The sequence below is a fragment of the Symphalangus syndactylus genome, chromosome 21, assembly GCF_028878055.3.
Source record: "Symphalangus syndactylus isolate Jambi chromosome 21, NHGRI_mSymSyn1-v2.1_pri, whole genome shotgun sequence".
In the NCBI taxonomy this organism is placed as follows: domain Eukaryota; kingdom Metazoa; phylum Chordata; class Mammalia; order Primates; family Hylobatidae; genus Symphalangus; species Symphalangus syndactylus.
The window spans coordinates 74992717-75010584 of NC_072443.2; the positions used below are offsets into that span (position 1 = coordinate 74992717).

At 40.2% G+C, this 17868-nt stretch overlaps 1 protein-coding gene across 3 annotated transcripts in view; it reads left to right on the forward strand.

Annotated features, from left to right (window-relative positions):
- The window catches only part of TAFA4 (TAFA chemokine like family member 4), a 209265-nt gene that overhangs the window by 175099 nt on the left and 16298 nt on the right, over positions 1 to 17868 (forward strand). For all 3 annotated transcript variants that reach the window (XM_063630774.1, XM_063630777.1, XM_063630775.1), the window contains one exon: positions 11709 to 11864. In XM_063630774.1, the coding sequence (XP_063486844.1) occupies positions 11709 to 11864 (156 nt within the window). The remainder of the gene's footprint in view (positions 1 to 11708; positions 11865 to 17868) is intronic.

The following is a 17868-nucleotide window of genomic DNA, read 5'->3' on the forward strand; positions in this document are numbered from 1 at the left end:
CAAACCACATAAGTTTTTCAAGAATAAGACCATTCTCTAATACAACTTGCTATGGTGATAATCTATGTTGATACAGACTGAGGCAGACTTGGTTTAAACAAAGATTATATCTTATTGATATTTTCCAGTGATCTACAATGAATTGGGCTAAAAAGCCAGTTTACTACATATACAAGCACACAGAGAGAGACTTCTCAGAAACATGAGTGATTTGTTTTGCTCAATTATTTTTCCAGTGTGATACTCCCTAATACGAAGCATTTCACCTTTTTTTAGCCTATGAAGTTATAATTACTAAGTGACAGTGTATTAGTCAGTGGGGGCTTCCATAAATACCACAGTCTGGACAGCTTAAACAAAATAAATTTATTTTATTATAGTTCTAGAGGCTAGAAGTCTGACAGCTTCAAGAAGTTGTTGATCTTGGACCTCTGGCAATTCAGTTTCTGGTGGGGGCTCTCTTCCTGGCTTGCGGATGGTTGTCTTTTTGCTATGTTTTCACGTAGCCTCTTTCTCTATGTGGGCATGGGGAAGAATGAGCTCTCTGATGTCTCTTCGCCTGAGGACACTTGTGCTGTCAGATTAGGACCCCACCTTTATAACCTATTTAACCTTAATTACCCCCCTAAAGCTCTATCTCCAAATACAGTCCTACTGAGGGCTAGGGTTTCAACACATGAATTTGTAGGGGATAAATTCAGTACCGTTCATAACATAGTTTGATGGAACATTTACAAAATATGAGTGGATTAGGTTCACTAAGAAGTAAGTTGTATCTCAGTATAACATTTGAAAGTATATGTTATTTATTTAAATCAACTCATAAAGAGGGAGCTATTTCTAGTTCATGTGTATGCATACTTGTGTGTGTGTGTGTAGTCTGTCATACATACTAAAGACCAAGGTTTACCTAATGATGAGATCCCGTCAGAGCATTTATTCCGTGGTGTCTATTATCTTGAGATACTATGAACCTTCAAATCTATGATATTATTAGCAAAAAAGTGGTAAACACATAGTAGATTTCTGATTAAGAAAACTGACAAAGTCCTTAGAAAAGATAGTGTTTTGGGTAGTAAGAGAAGATGAATTTTAAGACTTCTTAGAAGTGATGAGCTTGGGAGGTTTTTAGATATCTTAAAAAGTAAGGTAAGCGACTGAGGAATGTTGGTTAGAATATAGTATTTTTTTGTGTTGATTTTTGACCCACTGAATAACTTTTCTTGTAATATCTATTAGAATCAAACAATAATAGTTAATCTCACAAAGACAGAGTGTTCCAAGCAGTTGAGAAATTTTCCTTGAAATATATTAAAGTTAGGAAATATATTATTTCTTTTGGGTATAGGAAGAAGGCTCTGAGTGGAAAAGGGAAAGAGAGCTGGGATGTAATTCTTAGACTGGATTTTGCTACGTGGCTTTTCAGGGGAAAGAATGTAATACAGTCTAATATATCATCCTCCGTTTTACAATTATCTTTTGCCACATGATCACAGATGTTCACAAAAGCATTCAAGAGCTTCACTGATTTTCCTAAAGTTCTCTCTTTAGGCCTTTGCTACTTAAATCACTCTCTTTTGAATATTTCAGTTGACTTTCTCATCTTCAGTTGTTGACCTAAATCTGCCAAATTCTCAGTTAATAGCTATGAATGGTGTTCAAGCAGCTCTCAAACATTACTCTGTCTCGAAAAGAAAAAGGAAAAAAAAGGAATCTCGCTCTGTTGGCCAGGCAAGGAGTGCAGTGGCACGATCTCAGCTCCCTGCGACCTCCACCTCCTGGGTTGAAGTGATTCTCATGCCTTAGCCACCTGAGTAGCTAGGATTTCAGGCATGTGCCACCATGCCTGGCTAATTTTCATATTTTTAGTAGGGACGGGTTTTGCCATGTTGGCCAGGCTTGTCTTGAATCCCTGGCCTCAAGTGATCTGCCTGCCTCAGTCTCCCACAGTGCTGAGATTACAGGCGTGAGCCACTGTGCCCGGCCCCAACATCACTTTTATTGACTTTATGAGATTCTTCATCTTTTGTAATATTTGCATCATAGGATATTTTAGACAGTCACTGAGATAGACAGACTTAACAGGACAGCACCTGGTGTTGAGTGGGGACTAGTTTTATGTGGGCAAGGCGTACTTCATTTTGATGAATTTAAGAAGTACATGGCAAAAACCATACTCTGCAAATAGACCATCCGCTGCAAGTGTAATGTATCAAAAACTGGGGAGAGGAAGATTGTAAATGAGCCATCTATGCTCCTATAAAGCCTTTCCTTTGATGCTCTACCCGTTTCCTTTTACCTATTCAGACATGTCTATGAGATTTTCCCCTATAGCGTACACATATGCTGTAATTTCCCACATCTTAAAAATGTCGGCTAACATCTGTATATCCTATTGGTGGCATTCTCATTTCTCTCCTTCCCTTGATAACACCATTTCTCAAATAGTCACTCTAGTTAATGTCTACAATTTCTCAATTCTGCTGTCTCTTAAACCCATTCCAATCAAGATTTACCTCCATTCTTCTGCCACTTTTTTTTTTTTTTTTAATTAAGGCCACCAGTGGCTTTCCCAGCCTCTTAACATAGAGGTAATCTTTTTCTTTATCCTCCAGCTACAGTTTTTCCCTCTGGGATTTTATCTAGTCTCATGGCTTTAATACTAGATACATATGCCAATAATGAGCAAATGTCTTTCCTAAAGCCAGACTTCTCTCTTGAACTCCAGACTTAAATGTCTGGACTTCTCTCAGTTAGGTGTCTAATTAAAATATGAAATATAACAACCAAGCTCCTAGTTTTCTCTGGTTTAAGGGACGACCCCATTTTTCTTGTTCAAACCTGGAACTTTGGAGTTAGCCTCTTAACATCCAGAATCTCCATATCTAGAAGCCTCTACATCCACAATCTAACCTCTTCTTCCTACCTCCACTGCTACCACATTGGTCCAAGCCACCACCAGCTTTCCAGGGATTACTGTGGCAGGAGCTGCCTGTGCTTCTTTCATCCTTGCCCCTGTTTAATCTGCTCTGATCACAGTAGATTCTTTTAAAATATATGTCACATTAAGTCATTATAAGCTCAAAATATCCAGTGGCTTCTCACCCCACTTTGAGTAAAAGCCCAAGCCTCTATAGTGATCCATGGGGCCCATGTAATCACCCACACACTTTTCATTATCTTTCTGGCATCATCTCCTTATTGTTTCTTCTCTGACACAGCTCTAGTCACAAGGGCATTTCCCCTCAGATTTTACAAGGCTTTTTTCTTTTCAACAGCTTTAATGTCTCACTCAGTACTCAAATGTTAGTTTCCTAGGCTCTTCCTATTTTAAATTGCACCTTTCTTGCTTTGTGTTTTTTCTATCACTAAAATATGAAAGATCTTCAAAGAAGATTTTTTTTTGCTCATTTTGTTCAGTGTTATATTAGCAGGTGCTTGTCAAAGAGTAAATTTTTAGCAAATAATTATTGAATAAATATGTAATAAAAGCCAAAAGGCATTTATTCAGTATCTACAGTGTTTCAAGTAGTTCACTGTGTTCATTAAGCACTTTTTTTAAACTTCATAATTGTCATATACTACTTACATATGCGAAATACAAGATTGAGAGGCTTAATCAAATTACCTAAGTCTGGAAGCCAGTATTCCAGCTCAGTTCTTTTGACTCTTAAGTTCAATACCCTGTCTTTTGTTACCAGCAGGTAAAGATAAATCCACTTCCATCTTAGGAGAACAGTCAGATAATTCCATTTGGCATCTCTACTTGTTGGGACCACAGGTGTCTCTCTTTTCTACTGTCCTATCCTCAGCACCTGGCAGAGGCCCTGGCACATAGTAAGGGCTCAGTGGATATTTGTCTTCACAACTAACCTACCAAGTTTGTCTATCAAATGGCTACTATCGTCTTCTACACTGCGATGTCTTCCTTCTTGATTAAAAGCCAAGTTGGGATAGGGATACGAGAAGAAAGTTGAGAATTACGAGAGAACTGCAACTAGGAATACTGGGCATGTTTGCCAAGGGAAGCCACTATCCGTGGCCTCATTTTCTGCTTTCATTTCATGAAATCTTGTATTTAGCCTTCTCTTTCCTCTGTTCTGCTCCCGTAGAGAGATAGGCTGAAAATGCCATACAGAAAACCACACTCAAATCAAACAAATGCCTTCTAAGAAGATCAGTGGAGTGTGAGACTTCTGTTTGAGGGTGTATTTTCTAGTGCTGGGCAGGAGGAGGAAGGGGAAAAAGGATTTGAACAAAAGGAGAAGGATGCAAGGGAAATAATAGCGTAAAGAAAGTCTCCCTAATCTGATGCTTTCTGTGTCTCTATTAGCTTTCAAGTAGTTTCAGCTGAAGAGCTTCTATTGCAGATGTGGTTTTGTATTTTATCCCTTTCACGATGGAAAAGCCCTGTCTGCACTGGGACAAATGGGTAGTTTTTCTATTGTTTGAAACTTTTCTTAAAAGTATATTTAATAAGAAAAAAATGATATTTATTTAAGCTATTTACTCTTCAGATAAAATTAATCCATCCTCTATAGCAGTCCTGAAGCTATCAATTTTTGTTGTAAGGATTATGATAACACTTTTAATGGTGTCTACATCAACTATTCTGGTGAATGAGGAAACAGGCATCTCACATGTTACAGCCCTGCCAGTATTTTAAGTCTTCATTTTTGAACAGAAAATATGCAACCCGATTGCAATTTCAGAAGTGTGGAAAGGAATCGAGTAACAGTTTCAAGTTTCCCCACTTAAAAAATATGTCTCAAAGAGCACCAAGAACAGTCTCTGGCACGTAGTATGCTGTACGTAAGAGTTGGTAAAATAAATAGAAATAAGTACCTACCCATCTACCCCCCATCTGCCCACCCAGACAAAGCCAGAAGGGAAGTAGCTTAGCCACTGAAAGGATTAACAGCATGAAGGGGACAGTGTTTTATTTTTTGCTTTGTCCAGTTTCTCTCCTAGGAGCAGCCCCATTTCTGGATAACGCACTCTTGCCTGCTCCAATTCACACTTCAAAACTTAAAGTAAACTCCATATGAGAAGTTTCATCTGCAACTTCTCACTTATTGCATGGGCCTCATGTTATGTTCTCAATATTTAGCTTCAGTTTTCAAGATGGATCACCACACCATTATGTTCCCCTGCTGTTGCAGAGGAAAAATTCATCTTTGTTCTAAGTGAATTTACTTGAAGTGGCCACTTTCTGGTACCAGGCTTATTGAACAAGGCATCCCCCCTGTACCTTTTCAGAGAATTAAGTTTATAACAAGAGCTTCTAGTTTCTTGTCTGTTTCAGCTTTCATTTTTCTCCCATCCTACAATAGTATATGTCATACATGGTTGTAAGATATCTGTGATGGTTACTTTTCTGTGTTATCTTGACTGGGCCATGAGGTACCCAGATACTTGGTAACAATTATTCCCAGTGTATCTGGGAGGATGTTTCTGGATGAGATTAACATTTGAATCAATGGATTGAGTAAAACAGATGGCCCTTTCAAATGTGGGTGGGCCTCATCCAATCTGCTGAGGACCTGAATAGAATAAAAAGGCTGCTCTACCCCTAAGTAAGAGAGAATTCTTCCTGCCTGACTGCCTTTGAGCTGGGATATAAGTCTTTTCCTGCCTTCAGACTTGAGCTGAAACATCAGCTTTTGCTAGGTCTTAAGACTGCTGACCTTCAGATGGGAATGACACCGTTGGCTCTCCTGATTCTCAGGCCTTTGGACTTGGACTGAAACTAGACAGGTGGCTCTCCTGAGTCCCCATCTTGCAGACTGCAGATCTTAGGACTTGCCTACTACCATAATTGCATGGGACAATTCCTTAAAATACTACTCTTTTTCTCCATGTGTACATCCAATTGGTCCTGTTTCTCTGGAGAACCTTAACTAATACAACGTTATAACATGAGCTGCTCAAACAATTATAAGCAGCAATTTCTATGTGCCATTCACACGGGATCCTTATTTTCTGCCATCAGGCTTTGAGCAACTTTAAGGACCTGTTGCTGAGTACCTACCGCCTGTGCCAGGAAATTACAAAGAAATAAAAATATGTCCTTATTCAAAGATAATAGTTGTATTAGTTCATTCTCATGCTGCTAATAAAGACATACCCAAAACTAGGTAATTTATAAAGGAAAAGATGTTTAATGGACTCACAGTTCCACAAGGCTGGGGAGGCCTCACAATCATGGCAGAAGGCGAAGGAGGAGCAAAGTCACGTCTTATGTGGCAGCAGGCAAGAGAGTGTGTGCAGGGGAACTCCCCTTTATAAAACCATCAGATCTCGTGAGACTTATTCACTCTTGTGATCAAGAACAACATGGGAAAGACATATGCCCATGAGTCAATTACCTCCCATCAGGTCCCTCCCACGACACGTGGGAATCGTGGGAGCTTCGATTCAAGATGAGATTTGGGTGGGGACACAGTCAAACCACATCAGTTGTCCACTGTCACCAATACACAAATTTCTAAAAAGACTGTATGGAATCACACAAACACTCTCTTCAAATAGAAAAAGATGTTGTCAGTGGGAAACTGAGCTATGTCCCATGACTTGCTGAAGTGGCGATGCCATTTTTGGCTCTACTTGGTAAAATACAAGCTATAAAGCAAGAGGGGAACCTTTCCTTCAGCTTTTGGTTTGAATCTCACCTCTTCTCAATCTCTAGTTATGAGGCCCGGGCTGAATTAGTTAATTTCTGTATATTTTCTTAAAGATAAAATCGGAGTAAAAAATACTACCTACCCCACAGCATTTTTATAAGATTGCACAGAATATTTGTAAAAAAAAAAAAAAAAATTCAAACAGTACCTAAAACCTATATTTATCAAATCTAAGATGCCATCGGTTGTGAAATATGCCACTATTATGCGTATTCCTAAGAAGGAAAAGCAGTGTCAATTATAATTGTAAGGTGCTATTAGTTATGTCACCTCCTGATGTATTAAAAGGTGAAAAAAATATGTATCTTAAAATCAGTGAAATACAATAGTTGGTGCTGTATAAATAATTAAAATTCTGGATCAGGCAAGCTGATAATTCAGGGCACTGTGGCCCAGTTCTAAGTTTGAATAGAAAATAATCCATTTGTACTTGTGGATGGTTATATAGCAACAGAGTTCTAAGTAAATCATGGCATTACTGAACATCCAGATCATTTCTTGACTGCTCCAAGAAGTTACTGACACATGTATTTTTCATTTTCTTAGTGGGGTTTAAAGCTGCTTTCATTACAGACTCTCAAGGGTCATTTAGTAATCTAACCAAGGCATGATGGTTTGTTATGGACTGAGTGTATCCTCTCAAAATTCATATGCTGAAGTCCTACCTCCAAATGTGATTATATTTGGAGAGAGGGCCTGTGAGGTGGTGATAAAGAGTAAATGAGGTCATTTAAGGGCATGGCCTTAATCTGACAGGACTGGTGTCCTTATAAAAAGAGGAAGAGACACCAGAGCTTGTTCTGGACACAGCAAGAAGGTGACTGCAAGCCAGGAAGAGAGCTCTCATCAAGAATTGAACAGGCTGACATTTTAAGTTTGGACTCTGTCTCCAGAGCTGTGAGAAAATACATTTCTGTTGTTTAAGCCACCAAGTCTATGGTATTTTGTTATGGCAGCCCAAGCAGACTGAGACAGTGACCAATGGGAGGACATTTCCTGAGAGGGAACTGTAAAAGAATCATCCTGGCCCCTGCTCATGGCTAGTTATTAGCTGTCAGGGAATGTTTGACTGAAAGTTGCTGATTTGCATTTGCAAACCAAAGACAGGCTCTCCCTTCCAACCTTTCCCAGCCCTTACTTTTCTGCTCACTCAGTGCTAAAGTTTCATCCTACTTTACTGACGTTATAATTACTATTTATTTAATTTTACAATTGTATACAACTACCTATGGGAAATCAATGCTCTTGTTATGAACATTTAATTAGGTTTATCATTTAAATCACTTCTCCATATTCATGCTTTCCTAAGTAGTAGATTGAAAACTTTCTCTCTTGCTGGTAGTTTGATTCTCTGGGTACTGGTTCTGTCTGTGTGCATTTTACAAATGAAACTTTGCCTTAGCATTTGTTCTCACCAGTAATTGAATTTTCCTGCCATCAGCGTTGAAGATGGCATGACAAGGATGGTCCAGAAAACATTCAGAATAATATTGAGGTTATTGTTTGGAAAGCCTGTCTTTATGGATTAAAAAGTCTGAATCATGGAATATTTTTAAATTGGTTTTATTTTGAAACACATGCACCAACAGAAACCAAGCAAAGCATTATCCAGTGGGAGTCCTCGGGGAAACCTCTTTTAATGAGTAGATGAAATTGCTTACAATTCACATAACAATTTATATGTAAATGGATGTATCTGAAAATCATGAACACACTTGAGGGTACTTGAAAAAGTTGTCTTTCCTTAGTAATTTCTGAACAGAACCTCTACAATCTTGTTTATGTTATTTTTATCAGAGCAAAGGTAAGTCTCCCCAGCCTGGTATAGCTAGAGTTGGTGTATTAGTTATCTACTGCTAACAAATTACCCCAAATCTTGGAAACCTAAAACAATCAACAGACATTATTATCTCACACACAGCTTCTGCGCATCAGGAATCTGGGAGTGGTTTAGCTGGGTGGTTCTGGCTCAGGATTTCCCATGAGAGTGTAGTTATGCTGTTGGCTGGGGCTGTAGGATCCACTTCCACACTTATCCACGTGACCAATGGCAGTAGACTGTGGTTCCTGGCTATGTAGGCCTCTGCATAGGGCTGCTGACAACATGGTTTCCCCAGGACGGATGATGAACACGTGAGTGAGCATGCCATTGTCTTATCACCTAATCGTGTACATGGCAAACCATCACTTCTGCTGTGGTATGCCGTTGTCACACAGACCAACTCTGGTTTAATGTGGGAGGGGCCTGCGCAAGGAGTCTGTTTGCAGGTTTACTGACTCGGCTGTTGTCGGGACACTTCAGTTTCTTCCCACCTGGGCCTGTCTGTAGGCTCATGACAGGGTTTCCCCCGAGTGAGTGATCTGAGGGCCTGGAGAAGACAGCCACCTAATTTTGAACTTGACAAACCAGCACATCTGCTGCATGCTTTTGGTCATATAGACCAACCCTGGTACCATGTGGGAAGGGACTGCACAAACGTGTGAATACTTGATGGTGGGGATGACAGGGGAGCATCTTAGAGGGTGGCAGCCACAGTTGACATGTGACCTAAGCCAAGCCAGTCAGATGCACCCTTTCCTAGAACTGACACGTGGAGCAGAATGACAGATTCAGAGTGGAATTACTCACTCAGGTTGAGCCATGAGAGTAGTTCCACTTATGGTTAGCTACATTCACTCTTTCTTCTACAAACTCCTGATCTTCCAGTAAAGTCTCTTTGCATTAAGTTAGCTCAAATCAGTTTCTGTTGTTCTAACAAAAGACTCCTAACTGGTAAATGGATTCCATTGTAAATTACCCTTAAGTACATGTGCAATACAGAAACTATTTTATCACAGGATGATGGAATTCAGGTGGTTGGTGATGGGAGTTATAGAGAGTTCCTGGGAGAGTAGCAAGAAACTGTGGTGCTAGATTGGAATTGGAGATGCCAGTGTGTACTTATGCTGTACCCACACACATATTTCATTGACCTATTTGCTGAAAGGGCCTGAGTCACTTCCTAGTTGTGATGAGTAAACCTATACATTGAGATTCGGGTTTCTAAGTCTGATGCCCCACGAAAAGTAATCAAGGATTCTTGAAGAAATTATGGGGGCAGGGAAAATACCAGGTAAGTCTGGAACATCTTGAGGGTCAGAAGGTTAGTAAGTTCTCAAAGAATGATGAGAATATGACACAGCTCCTCCTGCCTAGATCTGGGACAGTTTGAAGGGTCTCCTCCTGCCCAGATCTGGGACAATTTGAACATTAACATAGAATCAGTCTTACAACTATCATATTGATAATTGATTCAGGTGGAAATCATCAATGGGTACTAAAACTAGTAGGTGAAAGTTTGATAAAGAATGAGATATATTCATAGTCTCACTAATATATCTCCCTCAAAATGCTTACTAATATAAAGGGAAAAATAATACCTTTACAATGGAGAAGGCTGACAGATACCATCCTAACCATTTAATTAAAGGTAAAAGCACTGATAATGGGATGAGAGGACATTGGGTGTTTCCTGATACGATGCACTAAGAATATAGAATCACTTCTGGGACAATCTGCCAAAAATGCATTGCTTGAATCTAATCAAGAGGAAGCATCACGCAAATCCATACTGAGGGACATTCTGCAAAATAAATGGCATGTAACTCTTGAAAAATGTCAAGGTCAAGAAAGAAAGACTGAGGAGGAGTTTCTGAATAAAGGAGGCTAATGAAATGTGACAATTGAATGCAATGCATGCACCTTGGTTGGATTCTGAGCAGGGGGAAAATAGCTATAAAAGGCATTAATGGGACATTAGCAAAATTTGAATGTAGATAGTACGTTACATAGTAGCATTGTATCATGTCAAATTTTCTATTTTTAATCATTATGTAACCTTATGTCTTTGTTTTTAGAAAATACACAGTGAAGTAGTTAGGGGTAAAGGGGCACCATGTCTGAAATTTACTCTCAAATGGCTTAGAAAAACGAGAGAGTGAATGATAAAGCAAATGGGGCCACGTATTAACTGGTGAACCTCGGTGAAGTCTGTTACAGCAGCAATTGCCAACTAATAACAAAGTACCACACATTTAGCACCATGTTTCTGCATGTCAGAAGTCTAGCACTGCCTGGCTGGATTTTCTGCTCAGCGTCTCACCATGAGGTTAAATTCAAGGTATCAGCAGGCTGCATTCCTTTATAGGGAGGCTCTGGGGAAGAATCAGCATCCAGGCTCACTCTGGTTATTGGCAGTCCTTGAGGTTGTAGGACTGAGATCTCCATTTCCTTGACATGTGGCCCCTCCATCTTCAAGCCAGCCATGGCACCTGGAGCTGTTCATCTGTCTGCTTTTCAGGGCTCATTTGAGACCTGAAAGGCCCGACCTGGATAATCCAGGCTACGCTCCCTCTCTTAAAAATCAACCAGTTGGCCAGTCACGGTGGCTCACATCTATAATCCCAGCACTTTGGGAGGCCGAGGCAGGCAGATCACTTGAGGTCAGGAGTTCGAGACCAGCCTGGCCAACATTGTGAAACCCTGTGTGTACTAAAAATACAAAAATTACCTGGGCATGGTGGCACACACCTGTAATCCCAGTTACTCGGGAGGCTGAGGCAGGAAAATCGCTTGAATCCAGGAGATAGAGGTTGCAATGAGCTGAGATCGTGCCACTGCACTCCAATCTCATTGACAGAGTGAGATTCCCTCTCAAAAAAAAAAAAAAGTCTATCAATCTCAGTCACATCTGCAAAATATCTTTTATCATGTAATTAATGTGACATAACCATGAGTGTGACCCCAGGGGTTGAGGATCCTGGAGGCCTCATTTCTGCCTAGCACAGGTTCACAGAAGCTTTTTGCACTCTTCTCACCACCTTTATATAAATTTGAAATAATATGTTATCAAAATAAAATGTTACAAAGACTCATAAGCATAGCACAGGAAGTTGGAAAATGTCATCATGGCATCATTTTGGTTTTGGTGGTGTCATTTCCTTCTAACAGCACTGGGTTTGTTTTTCTCCCCCATTACCTACTAGGTCACCACCAAATCAAGCAAGGGACCTGTGAGGTGGTCGCTGTGCACAGGTGCTGCAATAAGAACCGCATAGAAGAGCGGTCACAAACGGTCAAGTGCTCTTGCTTCCCGGGACAGGTGGCCGGCACAACTCGGGCTCAGCCTTCTTGTGTTGAAGGTAAGACCTCTCTGGTCAGTATCTCTGGTATTTCAAAAAGGCCAAAACCCACCAGGAATTTCCCTACTTCACTGTCTTTGCAACCCAAAGAAACCTAGGGTTGCTTTGAGATCAGTGTCAATCGAAAAGTGAACATAAATACAACTCCAAAAATGTCTTGATGGTAAGATAAGTCTTCAATAATGTCCCACAAGGGGTACCAATGGGGAGTTGTATTATAGGGCAGTTGGGAAGATATGCTTCAATTCCTTTTGCCCACCTGTCTCCAAACCTCACTCACCAAAGCAATTGTTTCCACTGATGCCCTGTTCTCCTTCCTCTTATACTCTGTACTCAAAATTAGCAGCATGACTTTCTCACTTCATGCTTGGTGTTATAGGTTAGTATCCTCTCTTTTATTTCTAGTTGATCATTTTAACAGACATTTATAGGACAGTCTCTTTGGAACAACTTCCCTGGGAATAGTTTGGAATCATGTATCATTCATTTGTAATCTCCAAATCCCCTAGCAGAGTGCTGTGCCAATAGTTAAAAAATATATATGAATGTTGATGGTTGTAGGTGGAGGCCTGGGATTGATTTCTTTTGATACCCCTGGCTTCTTCCAGCAGACACCGTGTTAGAAACAAGTGTCAGTCCCCAGGGGAACAGATACACGGGGTTAGTCCTGTAGCAGTTGCTCTGCAGTGTCACGAAACCTCCCTGAAAATGAACATTTCCAGTCTCATTTGATGCATGTCTAAAGGTCAGCAGTTAAAACACACACACATTCTTAACTCCAGATCATATTGCACAGCGAACAAGAATGGCTGATTTACCTGCATCCCATTCCCCCTACCAAACACACATATAGACATACACAACTATATGGGCTCTGTGGTTACAGTGGTATATATTAGCACCATCTCAGCCACCTTTAAAACAGGAAAGTGAAAGTGGAAATTTTCCACCTACAGTTCTTTATCAGAAACTTTGGGGGCCAAATGTGTTTCTGAATTCAGACTTTGCTCATATTTTATGTGGGTAACATAGTAAATATACCATCTATTACCTTACAGACTTACTGGACTCTCCACTTGCACCCCATAATCACAGAAATATTACTATATCTGCAGTGAAATGTATGAATATTCATGCAGGATGGGATAAGGCTGGATAAAGAACTTCATGTTAATTCAAGTCAGGTTTTGCTGTCATCTTACAGAAAACCTGTCAATTTCCAGAGCTTTTTGGATTTGGGGATTATTGATAAAGGATTGTCAACCCATAAAAAAAAGATGAAGATCTTTAACATTTAAAAAATGGCATTTAAAAGAGATATGCTGAGTTTCTGTATCTCCAGCTGGGGAAGTCTAATGTATTTATCATCTCTATTAATTGAATCCAAATCACATCACAAACATTCTTTCTCCTGGCTGTCTCTCAAATCAGCCCACTTTTTTCCATCCCCACTGCTACCTCCACAGTCTAGGGGCCACCCTTAGATCTTGCTGAGTGTGCCACACCTCTCCTTCCACTTTCAGTCCTGTACCCAGAATGATCTACACAAACAGAATGGATTATGTCACTCCCATACTGAAAACCATATTTTAGTGGCTTCCCACTGTCTTTAAGATAAACTCCAGGAGTTCTTTACCGTGGCTTGCAGAGCCCTGCAAGATCTGTGTCTCAGCTCTCTTTCAGGTACTCTACCCTAGGCAATCCAGAGTTCTTCCCATTTCTTTTCATTTCTGCACATTACTAATTTATATCCCTTGCCTGAATCATTGCCCTCCTCCCCATGACACACACCTGGTCTGCTTAATTCTTCTTATTCTCCTTTCAAATCTCTTGTAAGTTCTTGCATCACCCTGGACTTCCAGTTCATGATATTCATCCCATGTTATTGTAAAAACGTGTGCCTTCCAGTTAGTTGAAGGTAAGACCTCTCTGGTCAGTATCTCTGGTATTTCAAAAAGCTTGTGGATAGGGATGTGGTCTCTTACTTTCATCTTTCCCCATTGGCTGGCCCACAAACAAGTTTTAGTACAGTGGAGAATGGACTTTGCTAATCACAGATTGCTCTCTACAGACAATGTGTTTGCTTGCCTCTGTAGGCCTTAAACGTCTTCCAAGAAACTCTTTTTATATTCTGTCTAACCCAGAATAATGTTTTACAATATTCAAAGCACTTTTATTGGTACCTAAAAAGTACTGATAGGGCAGTTATGACTATTAGTATCTTTATCTTAGTAAAGAAAATATGAATACCTTACCCCAAACTATCTTGTTTTAAATTTTATGTATGGGCAAATCCCCTTTGACCACGACCTTAGGAGTAACTATGTGTATCTGGTCAATATATTTTTCTGTATATTTGTGTATTTGCAGATAGGTTTAGTAGAAAACAGTGGTAGATTTCAATATGAGTGTGTGTTTTACACAAATGCTATCACATTGGATATTTCACTCATCCTGCTTTATTCCTATCAGTATTAGGTTGCAGAAGTCTTTGTGTGCTGGTACATACTGATCTAACTGGGTGTTTTCAGTTGCTCCATAGCATTCCATGTATGGATAGGCCACAATTATTTAGCCATTCGTCTTCCTTTTTAAAAATAATGATAAGGTCTTGCTCTGTCATCTAGGTTGGAGTGCAGTGGCATGATCATAACTCGCTGCTGCCTTGAACTCCTGGGCTCAAGCAATCCTCCTACCTCTGCCTCCCAGAGTGTTGGGATTACAGGTGTGAGCCATTATACCTGGCCACCACTCCTTTATTAATGGACATTTTGGTTGTGTTTATGGCAAAACAAACAGACTCTCAGGTTAATTAAATGGTTTCCCTTGTGTCACAGGATCAGTGATACGGACCAGTCATGGAGCATCTGAGCAGAGTCTATGCAGTGCTGTCTACTAAAATGTTCTGTGACGATGCACATGTTCCCTCTCTATATATTTATGGAGATAACCTGTGTAGATAGATATCTTATAGCTATATGTGATGATATATATGTCCAGTGTGGCTAGTAGCCATTAGCCACCCGTGGCTATGGAGCATTTGAAATGTGGCTAGTGTAAATTTAGATTTAATAGGGACTTGTGGCTTAAAGCTTCACATTGGACAGTGCAGGTTATGCTTGATGTAAACATGTAACTCGAGTGTAACATTTGTTGTCACAGAGTGCCAATACCCTGGAAGGTGAGATTGTGTCTTTCAACTTGTGTCTCCTATACCTAACATTGTCTGGCAAACAGTTGGTGTTCAGTAAATGTTTATTGGATCAAAGTCACTGAGAAGTGTAGGAAGTTTAAGCTTTGGTTGGGATGTATGTCTGATTTCCTCTCTCTTTGATCTCTTCCTTATCTGAATATGTTTCCATTAGGGCTTTTTAGCTTTACCTGCTTAATCTTTATCCCATAATAATTATGCAGTATCATGCCCTAATTGGAATGTGAGAAGACCTATTCTCTGCTGATATGTTCCTCTTATCTTATTTGTCAATAAGAATAGAAAGGATCTAAAATATAAAATTTACCTGAATTTACATTTAAATTAAAACAAAGGCAAGAAGATGTTGGCATGGGGCACTAATTAATGCTGACATAGAAACTGGAATATCCTTTTGCATTTCTGTTAATCCACACCACAGATACTTATCTACTGTTTTCATTGCTTTTTGGTAAAGCCATAGATTATATTATATAAACAGGGAAAATAATTATCTGTTCCCCTTCTACCAAACTTTAACTTATGAAACCTCCCCTGAGTTATTGAAGTGGGTCTTTAATATACATTGGGGATTTGGGAGACAGTACAGGGAATTATTTGATTGTAAGACTGTGGTTACTTGGGTCCTAAAACAGACAGCTATTCAGCTGGTAAGCATTCTTCTTTTTGAATCTTCGGCTGGCATATACAGGTCTGTTTTATGGTGGAAACTATATTCTACACATTTATCAAAATACTGCTCTATAGAGATAATGCTGAATGGTTTTATGATAACATGAGACAAATGTGTAGTACAAGGAAGTTTATTTTGTGAAAATGGTTTCTAAATATTGGGTTTAAAAGATTAATAAAACAAAAGCTCAGAAATGGAAAGTAGTTACTTTTCAAAGCTATTTTAAAATTTTTTTTGATGTCCCAATTTCTACCACTTTTTTTTTTTTTTTTTTTTTTGAGACGGAGTCTCGCTTTTTCACCCAGGCTGGAGTGCAGTGGTGTGATCTCTGCTCACGGCAACCTCCACCTCCCGGGTTCAAGCGATTCTCCTGTCTCAGTCTCCTGAGTAGCTGGGACTACAGGTGCGTGCCACCACGCCTGGCTAATTTTTTTGCATTTTTAGTAGAGACGGGGTTTCACCATGTTAGCCAGGATGGTCTCAATCTCCTGACCTCGTGATCCGCCCGCCTTGGCCTCCCAAAGTGCTGGGATTACAGGCATGAGCCACTGCACCCGGCCCACTTTTTCAAGATGTCACTTCATTTAGTTAAGACGGAGAGTTACTGTGTGGACTGCAGACAACTTTCATGGCTTCATGGGCTGTGTGATGAGACGTAGGGTCTGTCTTTACAATGTGTTTTCATTCAGCATGTTCTCCCTCCACTTAAAACGTATTTTTCTCAGTGCAGACACATGAATGACAGAGAGGATGGGAGTTGGGAGGATATGTATGTTGTATATGTTGGTTCGTTCATCATTTTAATTTGGCACCTTTGTGCCTGATCTGCCCTAGATGCCAGATGGAAGCATGATAAGGAGACTCAGGTCCTGGTTTCAAGGAACTCAGTTTACTAGTTCAGAGAAAGAAACTTTTATTAATGAAGGACTCAAAGGGAGAACAGAGAGGTGGTCAGGGATGCTGCCCCTTGAGAAGCAATGGGTCTGAATTTAGTAGGTAGAAGGATATGATGGTGGAGAGAGTTAGGGAACCACGCAGCACAAAGCATATGAGAGTGAGTGGGGCTAACTCGGGAACTAGAAGTAGCCTGGTCTGGCTTGGAAACAGTAGAAAACAAAACTGGAAAGGTAAACAGAACCCTTGATATGAGAGGCCTTAGAATAAGTCAAATTTTAGGATTTAATTCCTGCTTTCTGGGAATTTGCATTTTAAGAGAGTGTGCCAATGAGCAAGAGTACGAAGTATTATAAACAAAGTTTATATAAAGCACTGTAAGAAAGATTCCTGAGAAGGAAAAATCTGATGCCTAAATTTGACAGGTCACCTCGTCAGCATAGGTTTCATGGTGAGTTCATAATCAGTCAGGATTTGTGTGTGCGAGCATGCGTGTGTGTGTATTAGTCTCACACTGCTAATAACGACATACCCGAGAACGGGTAATTTATAAAGCAAAAGAGGTTTAATGGACTCACAGTTCCACGTGGCTGGGGAGGCCTCGCAATCGTGGTGTAAGGTGAAGGAGGAACAAAGGCATGTCTTACCTGGCAGCAGGCAGGAGAGTGTGTGCAGGGGAACCGCTCTTGGTAAAACCATCAGATCTTCTGAGATTTATTCACTATCACAAGAACAGCATGGGAAAAAAAAACCCACCCCCATGATTCAAATACCTTGCACCAGGTCCTCCCATGAAACATGGGGCTTGTATGAGCTACAATTCAAGATGAGATTTGGGTGGGGGCACAGCCAAACCATATCAGTGTGTGTGTTTGAGAGAGAGAAAAAACTCACAAGTGGGTGTGCAAAAACTTTAAATTCATGGAATTGCCCATGGTAGGGGCAGGAAGGAAGACATAAAATAGAGGTGGCATGGTGTTTATGATGGATTAGAATTATTTTCATAAGTAAGAGCTTTGAGCAGGTCTGATGAACTAGCACAACGTCTCATTTTGAGTTAGTATGCCTTCAAACTGTAGATCAATGTTTCTCAACCAGGGGCAATTTTGCCCCCTTGGGGATATTTGACATTGTCTCAAGACAGCTGGGAGAGGGTGCTACTGGTGTCTAGCACGTAGAGGCCGGGAAGTGCTGCCTTACATCTTACAATGCACAGGATTGACCGC